At 42.6% G+C, this 22,484-nt stretch overlaps 3 protein-coding genes across 3 annotated transcripts in view; 1 reads left to right on the top strand and 2 right to left on the bottom strand.

Moving 5' to 3' along the window:
- Positions 1–503: 503 nt before the first annotated feature.
- On the bottom strand, positions 504–8,744 carry slc2a9l1 (solute carrier family 2 member 9, like 1). The gene is made up of 12 exons (XM_064966533.1): positions 8,391–8,744; positions 7,827–7,922; positions 7,391–7,551; positions 7,182–7,306; positions 6,900–7,029; positions 6,612–6,760; positions 6,084–6,271; positions 5,884–5,994; positions 1,920–2,021; positions 1,637–1,712; positions 1,369–1,496; positions 504–918 (listed from the first exon to the last, which is right to left on the bottom strand). Exons 1-12 carry the CDS (start codon positions 8,412–8,414, stop codon positions 733–735), a joined length of 1,476 nt encoding a protein of 491 aa, XP_064822605.1. The 5' UTR covers positions 8,415–8,744; the 3' UTR covers positions 504–732.
- A 39-nt stretch (positions 8,745–8,783) lies between these two features.
- On the top strand, positions 8,784–15,438 carry LOC135540131 (26S proteasome non-ATPase regulatory subunit 6-like). Its single transcript, XM_064966534.1, has 8 exons — positions 8,784–9,032; positions 11,204–11,409; positions 11,812–11,957; positions 12,200–12,419; positions 12,689–12,797; positions 12,925–13,093; positions 13,295–13,372; positions 15,182–15,438. Exons 1-8 carry the CDS (start codon positions 8,888–8,890, stop codon positions 15,276–15,278), a joined length of 1,170 nt encoding a protein of 389 aa, XP_064822606.1. The 5' UTR covers positions 8,784–8,887; the 3' UTR covers positions 15,279–15,438.
- A 12-nt stretch (positions 15,439–15,450) lies between these two features.
- The window catches only part of LOC135540129 (ataxin-7-like), a 42,389-nt gene continuing 35,355 nt past the window's right edge, over positions 15,451–22,484 (bottom strand). Inside the window, 2 exon segments of the mRNA XM_064966531.1 lie at positions 15,451–18,481; positions 18,683–19,691. Coding sequence (XP_064822603.1) covers positions 18,464–18,481; positions 18,683–19,691 — 1,027 coding nt within the window. The 3' untranslated portion in view covers positions 15,451–18,463.

The raw sequence follows: 22,484 nt of genomic DNA, 5'->3' as shown, positions 1-22,484 counted from the left end.
AATTAATCCCCTCTAGAGATAACACACAACAGTGGGACGCCGAGGAAACATCTCACCTATCTAAGATAACATCAATCACTCCCCATCCCTGAATGGGAGCTGTGCATCTAGCGCCTTTAACTGCGAATGAAGACCCTGTGCCTGGCAGCAGCTGGCAGCCAGTGATAAGGGGGAGAGGGGGAGCCCCTCAGAGCCAGCAGGTTCACAAGCATACTGGAAAAGTCAATTCCATCAAAGACCCAGCCACATCATTATGGGAGCCAGTTCTCAGAGCCAGCTAAGAGGCTGAGGGAGTCCCCCACATGGGCCATGGGCATTGGTTAAGTGTACAGGGTTCTTACTAATGAGTCCGTAAGAAGTCAGACTTGGGGAGGATTTTATGTGGTATGAGATATAAAAGATAAAAAGTACATTTATGTCCTAGGAAATGTATCTCAGGAAAACAGACCATCAGACCAGACCATATGGCTTGTAAAAAAGGTTGGAAACAAGTAAATTAAAGATTGTTTGAAAAGTAATTTTATTATAAATCAATAGGTCTCTAAAAGTCATTCAGATGCATAAAAGGCTGGGTTTCTGTACAGCACTTTGAGATATCAGCTGATCTACGAAGGGCTATATAAATACATTTGATTTAATATATGCTGTGAGTGCACATTGTATGAAGATATTATGATAAAACTAAACAACTCAGAGTGGGATAAATCTCAGTTAATTTGCTATCAACAGTTTTCATAACCTTGTCTCCAGGGTCTTGTCAACTGAGAGGGGGTTTTCACACAGTGTGATGTTTTTAAACTCCTCTGAGATCTCCAGGAGGGTTTTCCCCTTGGTCTCCGGCAGGTAGAAGAAGATGTAAAATGACGCCAACAGACACATGCAGGCAAACAGCACGAAGCTGACTGATTTTAGCAGCTCCTGTGGTACAGAGAAGAGGCAGGCAGGTGAGTTCCTATAGTTACAATAACCAGGGGAACAACTTGGACAGTTGGCTGAGAGCCTGTGATTAAATAGTCCTCTCCTAATGTTCTACTCATGGCTACAGGAAACCTTTGTTTCATTTTAGATAATTCCACTTATGTCTAAATTAGAGCTCTGTTGTTTTACAGACTGGCTGAGACAAAGGTAATACTGAGAAAATAAAGAAAAGTTTTAATTGCAGTGTCTCAATGTAATGTTCAAAGTATGGAATTACTATATGCCTGGTATCTCTGGGGTATCAAACTGTCATAGTGAAGAACAATGTGCTTTGTGCTCAGGAAATATCATTGTATCTCAATTGGTAACTTTGAAAGAATTATAAAACCTTACAAGCATTATAAAAGCATAATACAACACTTCATTCCAAAATGGTCTATATAGACGTACGATAAGAAAAGGGAAAACTAGTCCCAGCACGGAAAAGCCAAGCCAGCGCAGGATCCCAGTAAACACAAACGCTGCAGGCCGGCACGATTGGATAAAGATCTCATGTGTGAGAGACGGCAACACTCCAGCTAGGAATAGCACAGGCAACAGGAAAGGATGCATTAGATCAATCACCACTGATGATCACAGCAATGTAATGTTGGTATTTTGTCTATACTTTGTTATTGTATTATTACTAACAAATTCTGTGGTTTGATATTAAACATACCTGGTCCTCCTCCATAAAAAATGACAAAGAGGAATATCAAGCCAACAGTGCTGTATGGAATCCAGAAGCTGTAATCCTATAACAATATTATTAAAACAGAATAAATTATATTTTATTGTATGTTTTCCATGCACTTGGAACAACCACCACTGTTGCTGGGGAAGTCGTGACCAAGGGGATTTGGGACACATTCTAATGTGATACACATCCATGTATCATCACTTAGGTCCTCTTACTGTATATTTGTCACAATGCAGGAGAGTTGAAAGGTCAAGGGGCTCACCTTTAGATTGAGAGTGATGGTGATTAATATCATGATGGCAGACATGGCCCCAAAGCCCCCCCAGAGTAGCGCTCTCCTCCCCACACTCTCGATCAGCAGGCCCTAGGGATGAACGGACACAACAGAACTTATCCGGAACCTTCCCCATCTATCACTCCCTCCTTCCCACCGCACAGGGGATGGCAGAGCCAGAGGAGCTCAGACATGATTTACTGTTTAGGAGCTCAGGAGGGGCATTCACATCTTAGTGACAAATATGTTCAACCTGTAGCGGAGCTTCTGTACAGTAGGCACAGGCAGTGGGATTCCTGCACGGGGACAATGTTTCTTCCTGTATGGTCACTCCTACTGTTCACTGATTACTTTTGCTTATTAGTCCTTATAACGGTTGCCTAATTTATTTATTTATTTTATTTCACCTTTATTTAACCAGGTAGGCAAGTTGAGAACAAGTTCTCATTTACAATTGCGACCTGGCCAAGATAAAGCAAAGCAGTTCGACACATACAACGACACAGAGTTACACATGGAGTAAAACAAACATACAGTCAATAATACAGTATAAACAAGTCTATATTCGATGTGAGCAAATGAGGTGAGATAAGGGAGGTAAAGGCAAAAAAAGGCCATGGTGGCAAAGTAAATACAATATAGCAAGTAAAATGCTTCATACTCGTCGCCAAACCCACTGGCTCCATGTCATCTACAAGACCCTGCTAGGTAAAGTCCCCCCTTATCTCAGCTCGCTGGTCACCATAGCATCTCCCACCTGTAGCACACGCTCCAGCAGGTATATCTCTCTAGTCACCCCCAAAACCAATTCTTTCTTTGGCCGCCTCTCCTTCCAGTTCTCTGCTGCCAATGACTGGAACGAACTACAAAAAGCACTGAAACTGGAAACACTTATCTCCCTCACTAGCTTTAAGCACCAACTGTCAGAGCAGCTCACAGATGACTGCACCTGTACATAGCCCACCTATATTTTAGCCCAAACAACTACCTCTTTCCCTACTGTATTTAATTAATTTATTTATTTTGCTCCTTTGCACCCCATTATTTTTATTTCTACTTTGCACATTCTTCCATTGCAAATCTACCATTCCAGTGTTTTACTTGCTATATTGTATTTACTTTGCCACTATGGCCTTTTTTTGCCTTTACCTCCCTTATCTCACCTCATTTGCTCACATCGTATATAGACTTGTTTATACTGTATTATTGACTGTATGTTTGTTTTGCTCCATGTGCAACTCTGTGTCGTTGTATGTGTCGAACTGCTTTGCTTTATCTTGGCCAGGTCGCAATTGTAAATGAGAACTTGTTCTCAACTTTGCCTACCTGGTTAAATAAAGGTGAAATAAATAAAAAAATAAAAAAATAAAAATAATGGGGTGCAAAGGAGCAAAATAAATAAATAAATTAAATACAGTAGGGAAAGAGGTAGTTGTTTGGGCTAAAATATAGGTGGGCTATGTACAGGTGCAGTAATCTGTGAGCTGCTCTGACAGTTGGTGCTAATGACCACTTAACGAGTGACATTTTCACATTAATTAAAAAGGGCTCTACTTTAAACCTTTTTAACCTAGGTCAGGGGTGGATAAACCTTTTGGCTCTGGGGCCACATTAAATTAATGAAACCAAGTGAAGGGTCACATACTATATGCGTGTCAAAACATGTGAAGACTATTCATTTTCAAATTGACATGCATCTACTAGTGTACTGTAGGTGTACATATGCTTGCAGAACAATTCTACCCTTGTACCATCTCTACCCTTGTTTTTTGTGAGCAAATTTTTCACAAAATGTATAGAATTTATAACATGACACAGTCAAACACACACACAGATCCTGCATCTCTACCCTTGTAAAGTACAATCAAACTTTGTCACATTATGCAAACTTAAAAATATATATATTATATGTCTGGAGACATGCAAAATGCAACAGCAGATGTGTAAAAAAAAAGATTAAAAAATGTGAGTGAAACACATGGTAAGAGCATCTGTTTAATTTGGAATGGTCTGTTTTTGAAAGCGTGTTAAGGAACACATCTCCAATGTGAGCCATATTTACAGTTATCCAATCATTTCAGTCCAAATAAGTGTTCATTGTCAGATGTATGGGGACAAATAACCTGTATCCAAGTGCATTGCTGGATAATTCTCACTGCATTACCATCACCATGAAAAAACATAATCCTTTCCTACCCCAGTCGGTTATTTGAGTCTTAATGTGAACAATGGGTCTGGTCACCTCTCTTGGCAAGGGCATCAAAGTCTGGTTCATGACTGAGAACATTTGTTCACACACATGTGGACCCGAATAAAACAAGCATCCTTTGGGCTTTAAAAAAAATGTTGGTAAACTTTGTTTAGTTAAGTGAGCCATAGAACGGGACTATTGTTTCTGTTTTGTAGTTCTCCTTGAAAGCACTGTCCGGTGGTGCTTTCTCACTGTCGAAAGTGATACTGTATGTCTCAGTGTGAAAGTGATACTGTATGTCTCAGTGTCAGAAAATGAGCGAGAGATCGGCTGCTCATTTGTCTGGATGCCCCAATATGTCCACACCGAAAGCAAATTCGCCCAGCCAGTCTGTGTCTTTCAACTCGGAGAAGTCATCAGCTTTCCAACCGTATCAAGGAACATACATATGTCCCCTCTCAGTTCCCACACATGGCAAAATACTTTCCGAGGCTTAGCTAGCGCGCATTTGAATGATACAACAGGTCCTGATGCTCTGCCTCTGTGTCATTGAGTAGCTGCATGAACTGACGATGGTTCATCCCCCTTGCCCGTATGAAGTTGACACGTTTTATAACCACTTTGACAACATTTTCCAGCTTTAACAGACTTTTACACAGGGCTTCCTGATGAGTAATACAGTGAAGAAATATCAATTCCTCAGAGTTTCTTATTTTACTTTGTCTTGTAATCTTTTTAGTAGGCCAATATTTTTACAGGTTAGATTTGGTAATCTATCTGTTGTGACATTTGTCAGTTTGCTCCTTGGTAGATACATTTTTTCCAAGCTGGCAGACATCCTGTAATATCAATCAGAGCCCCTGGTTGTTCCCATCATTCATTCGATTGCAAGAAGTTCCTCTTATTTCAAATTTATCATGTATTCCTTTGACAAAAATGTAAAGTTGAGAGGTGTCTGATGTCAGTACTCTCATCTAGTGCTATAGAAAAAGGATTGAAGCTATCACTCCTCACCTATCACTCCTCACTTATCATGTGATAAGTTAATTTTCTCCAAATTGGCTTTTACTCTCAGGACAAAGTATATCAGCAGGCTCCATACACTCGTTCACAAACGCTTCACCAAAAGGCTTGCTATGCTTTGTGATTTTATGTGCCAGTACTTACAGTCTTGAGTAAACCTTGAGTAAACCGTTTAGTAAACATATTTAGTTGAGCTTCCTTGCCTTTTCCTGAGAGGACAGATCGCTAGCGTAGTTAGCATGCTTGCTTAAAAAATTATGATTGAGATTATATTCCTTAAAAACGGCAACACTTTCTTGGCATATCAGACATATACCGCCTTATGTTCAATATTAGTATAAAAAGTATTTTGCTGTCCATTCTTATTTAAACACACAACATTCAGAGTCCCACTTTTCTCATTTTCGCAGCACTCATTTTGTCAAAAGCCGTCAAGCAATGAATTGGCTATGATGACTGACCGTATTCTGAATCTGACTGACTAGGCCCAAATACAGAGCGCGCTGTCAGGGTACAGTGCCATCTATTGGAGGTTGTTTGTATATCACGGAATGAGTAATTTTAAGCCAGAAATCTTACAATATAATAATATTTAATACATTTGAAATATGTCTAGCGGGCCGTACTTTGCCCCCCATTTCCCTAGGTACATAGTGATGACCATGCTTTGTAGAAGTTACAGAGGGGTATCGTAATGTACCCCCTATAGTGTAGCCCATGTTACCCAGCAGCACTCACACAGGTGATGGAGGTGAGGACCTCAGACACTCCAACACCCAGAGTCACATAGCGGATCTTATCCAGGGGGATGCCTGCCTCCTTGAAGATGTCAAAGGAGAACACACTGATCTGAGGGTGGAGGGAAGAAGAGGAGTAGGATGTAGAATGTACAGTAGTAGGTACAGTATGAGATAAAAGACAGAGGGGGCTGTGCTTACTGCGGTGATGCCAGAGAACTGGATGCAGCCGTACACCACCACCATGGTGATGAGCTGCCATCGTACGCTCCTGTCTCTCAGCAGCTCCAGGAGAGTCTTCGAGGTCTCGCCTTTTATGGCAGCCTGCTCGAACACCATCTCCGTCATCTCCAGCTTGTACTCACCCCTGCCCCATAGACTCTGCAGAGCTGACACACACACACACACACACAGTTTCTGAATATGATACAACAAGTAACTAAAGTCTCCTCAGCTGTATAGACTTAGCACCCAGCTATACAGGCCTTGGCCAATCAGTCAGCTATGTGTACTAATATACGTTTATGTATTTAGATGCAGTGTAATATAGTACTGTACATAATAATATACGTTTATGTATTTAGATGCAGTGTAATATAGTACTGTACATAATTTCTACATTTGCACAGACAGTACTCAATGTTCTGAGTACGATTGATGCTACTTAGGATGGATCCTTTTGGACATCAAGAATTTCAATCTTGGTGCCTATGAGGAAACACAAACTACCTTTTTTGCATGCCTCTGCATTGCCCTTTTCTATCAATAAGTATCTTGGGGCCTCAGGGAAGAAGGGCAGTGTTAGCAGCTGTACCACTGAGAAACATGTTGAAACACACAGTAGGATGTTCCAGCTATCCTCACGACCAAGAATCTCCCTGAGAAAGTTGAGATAAAGAATCAAGTCAGAGCAGATTTCAGGATATCCAATTTGGCACCCATTGATAACCATCAGTTTAATGTGATACTTGATGTTTTTGTCTTTTGAAATGTTGAAATTCAGAATGAGCACTGTACCTTAGTCCAAAAAGTTGTCCTGACAGTTTACCAATGGAGAGGAAGGTAGCAGATGTTAGTGTTACCATGCCCCTTATCTTTTTGGGTGAACTCTCACCCAGGTATATTGCATGGATATTCACTCCTAAACCTGAGATTCACAAACAAGAATAAAAAAAATCAATGCTATCAACACTAAGATATAAGGCCATTCCATGATTTTATTTTACCATGGCTAAATGATCCATAGATTAAACTAATCTGCATGAAATGAAAGGTGCAACATTATCACATTGGTAGGACCTGCACTGAATCCAAACAGAAACCGAGCAATCAGGATCATCTCAAAGGAGTTTGCCCTCCTACTGGTGAACATGATCACTGCAGCAACAATATTGACAACATTGTTCCATATCATGGCTCTCTTCCTGAAGAAGAAATGAAGAAAAGTTTGAATGAAAAAGTAACTTAAATTGAGATAAATACAGATGATAAAAATCAGTGCAACTCACCTGCCAAACCTCCCAGCAATGCACCTGACACTCATCGAGCCCAGGAGACCCCCCACAGCGTACAGAGACACTATAGCTGACCAGAGGAGTTTGACTGTCTGTGCCGGTGGGGTTTCTTCATATCGCCCAATCCAACTGCTATTGATGAAGCTCCAGATGTACTGCAAGCAGACCGACATGGTTATGGGAACAGACAGTCTACAACCCTGGTGAAGTAGGCTAGGTGTTCATTTGAGCAGGGTTGAATATGCAGATTTAACTTGTGTGAGATGAAAACAAGATATTCATAAACCTTGAACACCATGTTATATTTCCTAGGTATTTCTTGCCATGGGAAAAGTAGTGGCAAATCCAGACTCATCCAAACATATTTAGTATCATGCTTTTTAATAAAAATGAGTGTGTGGGGAATCAATGTGTTGATGTCTAGTCTTACTGGTGAAGGGGAACTGATGACAGTAACATGGAACCCATTTTGAAAAGATCCGCCAATACCCAAAAGGATTATGAAGACTAGAGCATTACCACGGGTCTGGAATGGAGAACATAAATGGGTAAACATTTTACAATGAAAGTTATAGGTCAACACATATTTAATGTCAATGAGGTATATAACCTCAATCAATAATGTATCTTAAAAGTATTCTTAAAACACTTTAAAAAACATTGACACAGATGGCATGGATAGACTACTATGTAACCTCTCGTCAACATTGCTTCTCTTCCCTGTTTAGCTGAGTCATTGTGCTCATAGATTTGTCTAATTTGTACCTATTGTGATTTTATAACCCTTTCATACAGCAATGAATTATGTTATGGCTATAAACGTGTTGTTCGTAATAAGAACCTCATTTCGTAATAGATTTTTAACATTTTCAACAGTAACATTTTTGCTTATGTTACCTTTGGATAAAATAACAGGACACTTACTAATACTTACTCATTCAGATATGAAAAAGTATATCCCGTTTCAATAATAATAATAATAAAGGTTGCCTACCAGGTGCCTCAACAAAGTCTCCATTCTGTATATCTTGAGAGTTCCATGTAACACAATTATGTCTAACGTTACATGTCCACCTGACAGTTGCTCTGTTAGACATTTTCAGGAATAAGATTAATATTTTACATCTCAGAGGGAGCTTAACTTTCAACCACTCAGTCGCTGTCACATTAGTCCTACTCGTCTCTGTAGAAAGTAAGAAAGCCTATAAACCATTTGGCAACATGTGTTTAATCTGAGTGAAAAGTTGTGTACTTTGACGTGAGATAAATTGGCATACTTCGTGTGCTCGGCGGACATTCCCTTATTAGCCAGACGAGGGCAGCACCATCTGATCTTGTCACGTTCTCGCTGTAGCGGAAGTAGCAGACCAGTGTTATCCGTAGTCATTGTTAGCTAGCTAGCCGAATATATCTCCCCCTTACCCTTGTTGTCCCAGAGAAGATATATCTGATATTTAGCCAAGTCATTACTTTAATTTTATATTTGCCAAAATGCCGTTGGAAAATCTGGAAGAAGAGGGTCTGCCTAAAAACCCTGATCTTAGGATAGCACAGCTGAAATTTTTGCTCACAATGGATGGTCACCGACAAGATGCTAAAGTAAAAACCGAGCTCATGGACTCAATCAAAGAAAACGGTGAGTAGCTAACGTTAGCCAGAAAGTACCGGTACTGGCAAAGTAACTAGCTTCTGCCAAGCTAATAAACCGAAAATAGTAACGTTAGCTATCTGTTGTAAACAAAATATATAGCAATGTGGCCTAGAAAGTCATGCTAGCTAGTGTTCTCCTATCTTAAAGTGTTGAAGTTGCTGACGTTAGCTAGCTCCTGTAGGTAGCTAACTCGCCTGACACATTTTTGTCGCTAGCGAGTAGACTTGCTAACTAACGCGTTGACACGGGTAGCTAGTTACACTACACTGAACAAACATATAAACGCAACATGTAAAGTGTTGGTGTCATGAATTGAAAATGTCCTAGAAATGTTCAATATACCCAACATTTATGAATCTACAATTTTGTGCACAACATTGCATTTCTCATTTGCCAAGAATCCACCCACCTGACAGTTGTGGCATATCAAGAAGCTATTTCAATAGCATGATCATTACACAGGTGCACCTTGTGCTGGGGACAAAAAAAGGCCACGCAAATGTCCTGTTTTCTCACACTTCCACAGATGTCTCATGTTTTGAGGGAGCGTGCGATTGGCATGCTGACTGCAGGAATGTTAAAATTTTCTGGCAACAGCTCTGGTTTATGTTAATTTCTCTACCATAACCCCCTCCTACGTCACTTTAGAGAATTTGGAAGTAAGTCCAACTGGCCTCACAACCGCAGACCACGCCAGCCCAGAACTTCCACATCCGGCTTCTTCACCTGCGGGATCGTCTGGAACCAACCACCGGACAGCTGATGAACCTGGGTTTGCACAACCAAAGAATTTCTTCACAAACTGTCAGAAACCATCTCAAGGAAGTGCATTTGCATGCTTGTTGTCCTCAACAGGGTCTTGAACTAACTGCAGTTTGGCTTCGTAACAGACTTCACTAGGCAAATGCACACCTTCGATGGCCACTGGCAGGCTGGAGAAGTGTGCTCGTCACGGATTAATCCCAGTTTCAAAGAGACCAGACCGATGCCGTTGTGTGGGCAAGTGGTTTGCTGATGTCAACGTTGTGAACAGAGTACCCCATGGTCGGGTTATGGTATGGGCAGGCATAAGCTACGGACAATGAACACAATTTCATTTTATCAATGGAAATTTGAATGCACAGAGATACCGTGTCGAGATCCTGTGGCCCATTATCGTGCCATTCATCCATCATCAGATCATGTTTCAGCAGGATAATGCATGGTCACATGTCAGAAGGATCTGTACACAATTCCTGGAAGCTGAAAATGTCCCATTTCTTGCCAGACATGTCACCACCCATTGAGCGTGTTTGGGATGTTCTGGGTTGCCTTGTACGACAGCGTGTTCCAGTTTCCGCCAATGTCTAACTTCGCACAGCCATTGAAGAGGAGTGGGACAACTGGCCACAGTCAATAGCCTGACCAACTCTATGCGAAGGAGATGTCACATTGGATGAGGCAAATAGTGGTCACAGATAGTTTTAAAGTATCTGTGAACAACAGATCTGTATTCCCAGTTGTGAAATCCATAGATGGGGCCTAATGAATTTCTTTCAATTCACTGATTGCCGTATATGGACTGGAACTCAGTGAAATTGTTGCATGTTATTTTTGTTCAGTGTCGTTCGCATCACTGTCAGACATAAACCTTGCCAGAAGATACCGACCCTACCATTACGCTTGTTTCCACTGAGCTGCACTGGGGTTGGAACGCAGTCTTGGTTACATTAAGACATTGTGGAGTCGGCGCAAGATATGGGTGGTAAAACGTACCTCAATGCAGGGATGGGATATGTCACTGTACTTCAGATTTGATCTTTATCCACACTGCTCCATCAAATTGAATACTGATAGTAATATGGAGAAAGGTACATTTGGAGTACAGTGGCATATCACATCACTGCATTGAGGTACGTTTTCTGAACTGACCCCAGTGCAGCTCAGTGTAAACGAGCCTAACTGTAGAGTCGGTATCTTCGGGCAAACATATACCTATCCATATCAAACTGCTACTTAGTCTAACTAGTTAGATACTCAAATGAAGTTAGCTAGCTAGCTAACCAGACACATATGGAATAAAAATGGCTAGCTAGCTAGAATGTTGCCAAAGGTTACAACTGTCAAGTTAGCTAGCTAGTCACTAACGTGATAGCTGATGAATTGTCTTGTTACAGATATGGCACCTTACTACGAGAGCCTGTGTAAAGACCTGAAGTGGCAGCTTGACACAGACCTAATGAGTAAGATGAAGAAGGCCAACGAGGACGAGCTGAAACGTCTGGATGATGTCCTGGAAGATGCTGAGAAGAACCTCGGGGAGAGTGAAATTCGAGATGCAATGATGGCTAGAGCTGAATATCTCATCAGAATTGGGAATAAGGTGCTTTTGCATTCATAAGCTGTTACATTCAGAGCAGAGGCCAAAGAATCAGAAGTCATGTTAAATATTATCAGTCAGTGCCACGGTTGCACGGTGGACCTTATACAATATACACACAGTATCATGCTATACATACACATAAACCTCAAGAATCTACCCCAGAAAACCCCATTCTAACTTAGCCATGCATGTAGGTCATTAGCTTATTATTATTTTTTTTACTAGGCAAGTCAGTTAAGAACAAATTCTTATTTTCAATGACAGCCTAGGAACAGTGGGTTAACTGCCTGTTCAGGGGCAGAACGACAGATTTGTACCTTGTCAGCTCGGGTGTAACCAAATAACCCATCAACTTCACATCACCAGTATCTTAACTGTTTTTCTTGCTGTGTAATTCCACAGGAGGAAGCGTTGACTGCCTTCAGGAAGACCTTTGATAAGACTGTGGCCCTGGGACATCGGCTAGACATTGTGTTCTACCTGCTAAGGATTGGACTGTTCTACATGGACAGTGACCTCATCACGCGCAACACTGAGAAAGCCAAAAGGTAGTTTGGCTAAAAGGCACTGCTTCTCTCTGCATTCACTATTCTATGATGACATGTCATTAAGGGCCTAACTATTCTAAGTCTCATGTGTTACCTGGCACGGTTTAGATTTCATAGCAGCCAGCAACATTTTGCCTGCCGTGGCATTGTATCGACTATTTATTGTAAGCTGCTGTTTTTCTATATTCTCGTATTTTGTAAGCATCATCATTTCAATGTCCTCCTTGTTTGTGTCTGCACAGCCTTATTGAGGAGGGGGGTGACTGGGACAGGAGGAACCGTCTGAAGGTGTACCAGGGCCTGTACTGTGTGGCCATCCGCGACTTTAAACAGGCTGCTGAGCTCTTCCTGGACACGGTGTCCACCTTCACCTCCTACGAGCTCATGGACTACAAGACTTTTGTCACATACACCGTCTACGTCTGCATGATTGCCCAGAAGAGGCCCGACCTCAGAGAAAAGGTTGGTAGCAGGAGAGAAAGATTCTGGAGCCACGGTGGTTGTTGTCAACAGGGCATCAATGTGTTACATAATTCTAGAGGTGGTAGACTTCGTACTTACCCTGACAGACAATAAGACAAGTATGGTTGCAGAAAACCTGAATGTTTATACAATACTTTCTACATGTCAGAACAGGTATATTTAAACTTGTTTTGATAAGGATAAATGTTTTATACAACTGGCAGATTCAGTTCTGTCATGACTTTATCCTGTTGACTGTTCTCTTTCAGGTGATAAAGGGAGCAGAGATTCTGGAGGTGCTGCACAGTCTCCCTGCTGTCCGCCAGTACCTCTTCTCACTATACGAGTGTCGCTACTCTGTTTTCTTCCAGTCACTGGGTGAGACACCCCTGTAAATAGTAAAGCTGACGAGAATGAATGTCCGCAGACAGTGAGTGGACATGCATGTTTCACTATCCCCCATTCCTTAGTTGTAAACCTGTTTGTCTCTTTCCCCTCTTTGCAGCCACAGTGGAGCAGGATATGAAGAAGGACTGGCTGTTTGCCCCTCATTACCGTTACTATGTGAGAGAGATGCGTATCCATGCCTACAGCCAACTCCTGGAGTCCTACCGCTCACTCACCCTGGGTTACATGGCTGAGGCCTTTGGAGTCAGCACAGAGTTCATTGACCAGTGAGTCTCACTAGCTCTTGTTCCATACCCACAATGCCGATTAGTGCTCCATTGTCTTACGTCAGACAGCGCGACGACTTTATCTACACTGATGGTCGCATAGGAATGATGCCACCCGTCAGAAGACAATTGGTGCTCTTGATTACACTGATGCAGAAAAGGTACTGTGATAACTTAAATTTGTTTTTTCTTCACTCTCAGGGAACTCTCACGATTCATAGCTGCTGGTCGCCTCCATTGCAAAATCGACAAAGTAAACGAGATAGTGGAAACAAACAGGTAAGAATTACTATTCATTCAAGGGTTTTTATTTTTACTATTTTCTTCTAAGACAAACTATGAAATAACAAATGGAATCATGTTAATCAAAAATATATTTTAGATTCTTCAAAATAGCCACATTTGGCTTGATGACAGCTTTGCATTCTCTTCCAATGCTTTACACAGTTGAAAAACCAATGATAGTCCCACTTAGCGCAAACCAGATTAGATGGTGTATCGCTGCAGAATGCTAATTAAGTGTGCCTTGAATTCTAAATAAATCAGACAGTCACCATCACAGCACCTCTTCCATGCTTCATGGTGGGAACCACATGCAGAGATCCGTTCACCTACTCTGGGTCACAAAGACACGGCAGGTTGGAACCAAAAATCTGGACTCGGACCAAAGGACAGGTTTCCATTGCTCGTGTTTCTTGGCCCAAGCAAGTCTCTTATAATTGGTGTCCTCGCAGCAATTTGACCATGAAGGCCTGATTCACCCAGTCTCCTCTGAACAGTTCTTGTTGAAATGTGTCCGTTACATTTATTTGGGCTGGTAACTCTAATGAACTTATCCTCTGCAGCGGTTTTCACGACTGCACTCGAAGAAACTTGAAATATCCGTATTGACCATAGGGCTATCTCCTGTATACAATCACTACCTTGTCACAAATGCATTAACTTATGGAATTTCTTTCCTTAACTTATGGCTGCAATCCTGTTAACGGGAGCGATTTGACAACAGGCAGTCAGTGTAGGACGCTATTTTCAAAACATCAAATCTCATAATTAACATTCCTCAAACGTACGTGTCTCATACCATTTTAAAGCTATTCTCGTTAATCCCACCAAAGTGTCCGATTTCAAATATGCTTTTCAGCAAAAGCACTACAAACGATTGTTAGGTCTCCACCAAACCACAATAAGCACAGCCATTTTCCAGCAAAATATAGCATTCAAAAAGCAGAAAGAGAAAATGAATCACTAACCTTGAATTATCTTCAGATGACACACATAGAACTTCATGTTACACATTACATGCATGTTTTGTTTGATAAAGTTCATATTTATCAAAAAAATCTGAGTTTACATTGGCGTATTAGATTCACTAGTTCCAAAAACATCAAGTGATTTTGCATAGCCACATCATTTCAACAGAAATACTCATGGAATTATAGATATACCTCTCCTTAATGCAACTTAAGGAACGCAGGTCCTTCCCCTGTGAACGTGCGTGGTGACTTTCCTGTCTCCTTCGACCCCCCCCTTCACATTAGTCAAAGTTCTATCAACTGTTGACGTCTAGTGGAAGGCGTAGGAAGTGAAAACTCAATCCAGATCTTGCTGCAATTTCAATGAGAGCTTGGTTGAAAATCTGCCACCCCCAGAAAAAATTAACAGGAAGTGGAATTTCTCCAGTTTTGGAAACTTCAGTGCTTTCTATCCAATAATAATATGCATATATTAGCAACTGAGACTGAGGAGCTGGCCGTTTACAATGGGCACCTTTCATCCAAGCTATTCAATACTCCCCCTGCAGCCATAAGTTAAAGGCACACATGTTAATTGAAATGCATTCCAGGTGACTACCTCATGAAGCTGGTTAAGAGAATGCCAAGTGTGGCTACTTTGAAGAATCTAAAGTATTTGGGGTTTTACCTTTTTGGTAGTGTGATTCTATAGTTTTGATATCTTCACTATTCTACAATGAAAAACAGTCAAACCCTTGAATGAGTAGGTGTCCAAACTTGACTGGTACCCTACATGTAAAACAATTTGTTTCTATTAGAAAATACAGCACTGAGCTCTGCCACTTCTATCTTCCAGACCTGATAGTAAGAACTGGCAGTACCAGGAGACCATCAAGAAAGGGGACTTGTTGCTCAACCGTGTCCAGAAGTTGTCTCGAGTTATCAACATGTAAAATGGATGGCTGTGTTCTTTGGGAGGGAGAGCTGGATTTTTCTGTTGTACCAGTATCCAAGAATTGACCCTCATTGTGTATATAAAATTCTTTTTGGTGACTTCTTTGTTTTCCTTTGATACAGACTTGGAGTTAACAAATAAAATCAGTAAAGAAGCGAGTCAAGTTTTGTATAAATAGCTGTATAAATTATTTATTTACAGAAACCTGTTACAAAACAAATAGAATATACAATCTTCTTTAAATATTAAGTAAATCTAACCTACCATGTTTGTTCATGAATTACATAGCAGCCAATACAAGTCCAGCTGATCAAATGATTCTGATAATGTATACAAAAACTGCACGCTCTTACTGAGGATATTTTCCTCCCGCAAGCTGTGTTTCACTTTCACATTCCAAGTCTGTGGTACTTGATAAAAACATCTTTGCAAAGTTTCCATCACATGAAAACAAGGTTAGCGTTTTCAGTGGAGGTTGAGGGTAAACAAAACACTTTACTGAACCTGCTACAAGCAATTCATAATTGACCAGGAAGCTTCAACACCCCCTGGTCTGCACCTCATCTGGAAAACATAAATCAAAAGAAAAGAGTTAACACCAAGGTTTCATACCAGCTCACTGACAAGCCTCATTGTTTACACCACATTTAGGGTTCATAGGCAGATTTTAAAAGCAAGCTCCTAAAACACTGAACATTCAAGTAAGGTAAAACAAACTGTCCTCAGTGTGAAACAAATTCAGGCACTTTCTTAATTTCAGCATTTTGAAACGCTGAAAACTAAATTTTCTTAATGCTGAGTTTCAAATTATGTTTGGCAACAATGATGCAAGCAGTTGCACTGTTTGAAGTGTTTATCATGATTAAGTCCCTTCAGCCTTAAAAGGAAAGTGTCAATGATGAAATGTTAAAGTCTACAGCGGTCGTGTTTACACAGGCAGCCCAATTCTTTTCACTAATTGGTCTTTTGACTACATCAGCTCTGAAAAAGTTGTGTTATTGGTCAAAAGACCAATTATTGGAGAAAAATCTAATCAGAATTGGGCTGCCGGTGTAAACACGAATGCAGCCAAATTAGTTGAGTGAATCCATAGAAATCGCTTAGACAACTGGCACAGCTTTCAACCTGCGGGGCATTTCAGAATCAGGCTATTTGGGTCACAAAATTATCACTTTTTGATTGAGGCAACTTGAAAATAGTAAAAAGCACAAGTGAGACCTTAGAGTTCAAACAAAACATATTGTCTATCACACAAACACATGCTACAGTGGAAACACTTCACCTTTTAAAGGATCCCAGTACATGATTCATGAGCTGCTTCAACCTCTAGTTATAGGCCTATTGCGTTAGACTTGGCAGTGAACCACTTCAAATAAGTTAAGTTCTTAAATGTGTTATTTCAATTACTAAATAAATAATCTCAATTGTACCAAAACATTTTGTATAAGAAAATGCCTGTGCAAAAATACATATTTCAATATGTACAATTCGTTAACAAAATATGTATTCTGAAATAGGGATACTTCGAAGTTTGTTCAATACATACAAGAAAAAGCTAAAGTAAGATACAAAACACTCAACTTCTCTGCTGCCTGACATCAGTGGAGTTTATGAAATTTACAGGGGTTACAAAAAAGTAGTAATTTACTCTGAAGCCATCTCCATGAATCTCACACCCTCCAAAAACCACAACTTACTCATCTCAGACAGAGGGAAGTATTGCCAGTTTAAGACTTCATGCTTGATGAAAGACTTACAAGTTTGATGTCAATCATTACAAACCCCTCTACTCACAAACACAGTATTGTGACATTACTAAAGGTACCGGAATGGAAACAATAGCCATAGCTGGGATAGTGGTTACAGACTATGGTGGGAGAAACAGACGGCTGCCTTTGGCTAGCTTTTGGGGCAAATAAGCACAACTTAAATGTCCTAACGCAAGTAGTGGGTCTGTATTTGTTTAGTGCTGTTCACAGTTAGGGCTAGGTCTACTGTGGCTGTTCATTAGTAAAATGTTAATATTGTAGGAATTACAACTTCAAGCTTGGGACGAAGGTAAATCTGCATTTTTGTTCAAATGTAGTTATTGACAGCCTTATTCTGTTCAACGTTCCCTACCTATATAGTACTCAAACACAATTCATGTTGTTAATTTCAAAAGAATACAATATAAAAACGGCTTAACTTTAAAGCTAATTATCTCAGAATCATCTTTTTTCAGCTAGAACCTTGTAGTCCCAAGCACTCAGCTGGTCTTTCGTGAGCATTAGTGCCTCTTTCACGACCATTCAATCAAATTGTCACATCAGGCATCCTTTTTCACATATGCACAATTGACCCCCCCCCCCCCCAATCTGATGTAGTTAAATTCAGTGAAAACATGATAACATAAAAAAGTAACACTTGCATAATTGTTTGGGTCATGTATGAAACTCATAGAATTGACTGGATCTGCTCATGTCATTCATCACTGGCTACTGTACATAACATGGCGGTATCAACACACACACGCCACAATGATTCAAACCAACCAACAAAATGTAGTGGAGAGATAAAAACAACGTGATTGAAGTTATGTAAGTGACAGTTTGTCTTCCTGCCCTCTCCATTCAAGGCTTCTGAGTTCAGGCCTGCAGGTGTAAGTTTGAATTTCCAGTAGAATCTGACGTGACAAAGTCAAACACTCTCACACACACACACACACACACACACACACACACGGAAGAGATCGTCAGATACCAACAGATTGCGGCTTGTTGGCTCTCCAGTCACTCCCAGTGGCTCTGCATCATGATAGTGGGTGGGCGGTGGCATGGCTGTTGTGCCAGCCCTTCACCCTCCCTCCATACCTCTGGAACTTCAACATGGAGGTCAAAGGGCAGGAAGGCTGCAACTCCCTCCTCTCCTCCCCATAGGAAGACCTACCTCAGGACAACACTGACTGACAGGGGGACAGGTGAGACCCACCCCAGGTGCTAACGCCTGCCACCTCCACATGGCTTTAGGAGAAATAGTTCCACTATAGACGACATCACAGGGTTGTCCAGATCACCTCCACCCTGAGGATCATGGGAAGCTGAGAGTAAGGCATTAGAAGGCCTCGTGCAGTCCAGAGCAGTGTACAGGTTGCCCCCTTCTCATCCGCCCCTCAGTTCCATACAGAGGACACAGCCACTGCTGTCAGGGGCGGGCCTTTGGCTGAGGGGAGAGAGAGAGTGGCAGGGTTTTTAAATGATGAGATTTTTAGTTTGTGTTTTGTCTAACGTCAATATATGTACATATGTTGAAGCCAGATAAGTCATAACTGCACAGTAAATTTCCCAACAGATAAAGAGATTGACTGGTTGATGATAGGAAGCGTTAGCAGCCAGTGTGTGAGGCTGTAGGGGTCCAACCCACCTGATGGATGAGGGAGTTGTTGGGGAGCCCTGGGCCTCCTGGGATTGTGCGTCCATGTTTGCCGTGGATGTTGTTGATTGCTGGAGACTTGGCCACTTTGGGCCTGCCCGGTCCACCTCCACTGTTGACAGAGCTGGCAGCGGGGGAGCCCTTGCGTTTCTTCCCCTCCAGGCGGCCGTCAGTGTGGGCATGGCTGAACCTGCTGTGGTGCTCTGAGGCCTGGTGGACAAAAGGCCCCAAGGAGAGGGTGGAGTCACTGCTGTTCATCACCACACTCATCCTTTTGATGGACTCGGCCGGGCTACCCGAGGGGGGGCCTCTGACCCCAGGCCCCGACACCCCAGCTGGCCCCGAGGGCTCTGCCTTCAGACTGAGGGAGTTGGTCCTGGCATTGGGGCCACAATTAAGTCCCACACTGTGGACGCCGCTGTGAGATGAGGGGACTAGTGGGGCGAGGTGGGACGTGCTCCCTGAGCTTCCACTGTTTACCGTGCAGTTCTTCTTGAAGGAGGAAGATGTGGGGTTGGAGGAGGACTCTGAGGAGTAGGTGGTAGCGTGAGACAATGTGAGGGAGCTGTTCTTCTTCTTCTTCCCCGAGCTGAGGCTAGTGCTGCCCCCGCTGGTGGAGTTGGTTATGGCAGCTGTGGAGGAAGACTCCCGGGTTCTGAAGGACTTGCCGCTGGATCTGGACTTGAGCGGTCGTCCTGATGCCAGGGTGGTGACTGAGGAGTGGGCTGAAGGCATCTGGGGCGACGAAGACACTTGTCTGGCCTGTGTTGCACTGTAGGCAGGGTGGTCGGCCGTGCCCTGGGAGGCACGAGCGTTTAAGGTGGTCCCGTACGAGAGCACAGACTTGCTGTCGTAAGACTGGGTGTAGGGGGGCGGCGGGGGCGCAGAGGGGCTGAGGAAGCCTGAGGCAGGTGTGCTACCGTGGGATGAGGACAGGGAGTTTGTGCTTGTCCTGTGGGCCGACGCAGAAGAGGAATTCTCCAAGGCCAAAGGGATTTTCCTATAACACAAACAGGCCACAATGAGCATTCACATCAGTAACATTTACACATTTCCTGGAAAGAAACTGGAAACACAAACAGGACAGTCCTGGATAGAAACTGGAACTGAGAGATTCCCATCAGTAACATTTACACATAGAGAGAAGTCAGCACAGGACAGTCCTGGATAGAAACTGCTTTACACATAGAGAGGAGTCAGCACAGGACAGTCCTGGATAGAAACTGGAACTGCTTTACACATAGAGAGGAGTCAGCACAGGACAGTCCTGGATAGAAACTGGAACTGCTTTACACAGAGAGGAGTCAGCACAGGACAGTCCTGGAGTCAGCACAGGACAGTCCTGCTTTACACAGAGAGGAGTCAGCACAGGACAGTCCTGGATAGAAACTGGAACTGCTTTACACATAGAGAGAGTCAGAGGACAGTCCAGAAACTGGAACATAGAGAGGAGTCAGCACAGTCCTGGATAGAAAGTCCTGGAACTGCTTTACACAGAGAGGAGTCAGCACAGGACAGTCCTGGATAGAAACTGCTTTACACAGAGAGGAGTCAGCACAGGACAGTCCTGGATAGAAACTGGAACTGCTTTACACAGAGAGGAGTCAGCACAGGACAGTCCTGGATAGAAACTGGAACTGCTTTACACATAGATGAGTCAGCACAGGACAGTCCTGGATAGAAACTGGAACTGCTTTACACAGAGAGGAGTCAGCACAGGACAGTCCTGGATAGAAACTGCTTTACACATAGAGAGGAGTCAGCACAGGACAGTCCTGGATAGAAACATAGAGGAGTCAGCACAGGACAGTCCTGGATAGAAACTGGAACTGCTTTACACAGAGAGATGAGTCAGCACAGGACAGTCCTGGATAGAAACTGCTTTACACAGAGAGATGAGTCAGCACAGGACAGTCCTGGATAGAAACTGCTTTACACATAGAGATGAGTCAGCACAGGACAGTCCTGGATAGAAACTGCTTTACACATAGAGATGAGTCAGCACAGGACAGTCCTGGATAGAAACTGGAACTGCTTTACACATAGAGAGGAGTCAGCACAGGACAGTCCTGGATAGAAACTGAACTTTACAGTCCTGGATAGAAAGAGGAGTCAGCACAGGACAGTCCTGGATAGAAACTGCTTTACACATAGAGGAGTCAGCACAGGACAGTCCTGGATAGACATAGAGATGAGTCAGCACAGGACAGTCCTGGATAGAAACTGCTTTACACATAGAGATGAGTCAGCACAGGACAGTCCTGGATAGAAACTGCTTTACACATAGAGAGGAGTCAGCACAGGACAGTCCTGGATAGAAACTGCTTTACACATAGAGATGAGTCAGCACAGGACAGTCCTGGATAGAAACTGCTTTATACAGAGAGATGAGTCAGCACAGGACAGTCCTGGATAGAAACTGGAACTGCTTTACAGAGAGATGAGTCAGCACAGGACAGTCCTGGATAGAAACTGCTTTACACAGAGAGGAGTCAGCACAGGACAGTCCTGGATAGAAACTGCTTTACACATAGAGATGAGTCAGCACAGGACAGTCCTGGATAGAAACTGCTTTACACATAGAGATGAGTCAGCACAGGACAGTCCTGGATAGAAACTGCTTTACACATAGAGAGGAGTCAGCACAGGACAGTCCTGGATAGAAAGCTTTACACATCAGACAGTCCTGGATAGAAACTGCTTTACACATAGAGATGAGTCAGCACAGGACAGTCCTGGATAGAAACTGCTTTACACATAGAGGAGTCAGCACAGGACAGTCCTGGATAGAAACTGCTTTACACATAGAGGAGTCAGCACAGGACAGTCCTGGATAGAAACTGCTTTACACAGAGGAGTCAGCACAGGACAGTCCTGGATAGAAACTGCTTTACACAGAGAGGAGTCAGCACAGGACAGTCCTGGATAGAAACTGCTTTACACATAGAGATGAGTCAGCACAGGACAGTCCTGGATAGAAACTGGAACTGCTTTACACAGAGAGGAGTCAGCACAGGACAGTCCTGGATAGAAACTGCTTTACACATAGAGATGAGTCAGCACAGGACAGTCCTGGATAGAAACTGCTTTACACATAGAGATGAGTCAGCACAGGACAGTCCTGGATAGAAACTGCTTTACACATAGAGATGAGTCAGCACAGGACAGTCCTGGATAGAAACTGCTTTACACATAGAGATGAGTCAGCACAGGACAGTCCTGGATAGAAACTGCTTTACACATAGAGATGAAACTGCTTTACACATAGAGATGAGTCAGCACAGGACAGTCCTGGATAGAAACTGCTTTACACATAGAGATGAGTCAGCACAGGACAGTCCTGGATAGAAACTGCTTTACACAGACAGTCCTGGATAGAAACTGCTTTACACAGCACAGGACAGTCCTGGATAGAAACTGCTTTTTACACTGGATAGAAACTGAGAGATGAGTCAGCACAGGACAGTCCTGGATAGAAACTGAAACTGCTTTACACATAGAGATGAGTCAGCACAGGACAGTCCTGGATAGAAACTGCTTTACACATAGAGATGAGTCAGCACAGGACAGTCCTGGATAGAAACTGGAACTGCTTTACAGAGAGGAGTCAGCACAGGACAGTCCTGGATAGAAACTGCTTTACACAGAGAAATGAGTCAGCACAGGACAGTCCTGGATAGAAACTGAGATGAGTCAGCACAGGACAGTCCTGGATAGAAACTGCTTTACACATAGAGATGAGTCAGCACAGGACAGTCCTGGATAGAAACTGGCACAGGACAGTCCTGGATAG

This window comes from Oncorhynchus masou, chromosome 5 (assembly GCF_036934945.1).
Source record: "Oncorhynchus masou masou isolate Uvic2021 chromosome 5, UVic_Omas_1.1, whole genome shotgun sequence".
NCBI lineage: Eukaryota > Metazoa > Chordata > Actinopteri > Salmoniformes > Salmonidae > Oncorhynchus > Oncorhynchus masou.
This window is presented reverse-complemented; position numbering and strand designations above follow the sequence as displayed.

Bases quoted from the DNA above. Each gene is read 5' to 3' on its own strand.
- slc2a9l1 (XM_064966533.1), bottom strand. From the start codon at position 8,414: ATGGAGACTTTGTTGAGGCACCTG. The intron at 7,307-7,390 runs GTGAGTTGCACT...TTTCTTCTTCAG, and splicing joins ATTGCTGGGAGGTTTGGCAG to GAAGAGAGCCATGATATGGA. The intron at 2,022-5,883 runs GTGAGTGCTGCT...GTTCATCCCTAG, and splicing joins TCCTCACCTCCATCACCTGT to GGCCTGCTGATCGAGAGTGT.
- LOC135540131 (XM_064966534.1), top strand. From the start codon at position 8,888: ATGCCGTTGGAAAATCTGGAAGAAGAGGGTCTGCCTAAAAACCCTGAT. The intron at 11,958-12,199 runs GTAGTTTGGCTA...GTGTCTGCACAG, and splicing joins AACACTGAGAAAGCCAAAAG to CCTTATTGAGGAGGGGGGTG. The intron at 12,798-12,924 runs GTGAGACACCCC...CCCTCTTTGCAG, and splicing joins TGTTTTCTTCCAGTCACTGG to CCACAGTGGAGCAGGATATG.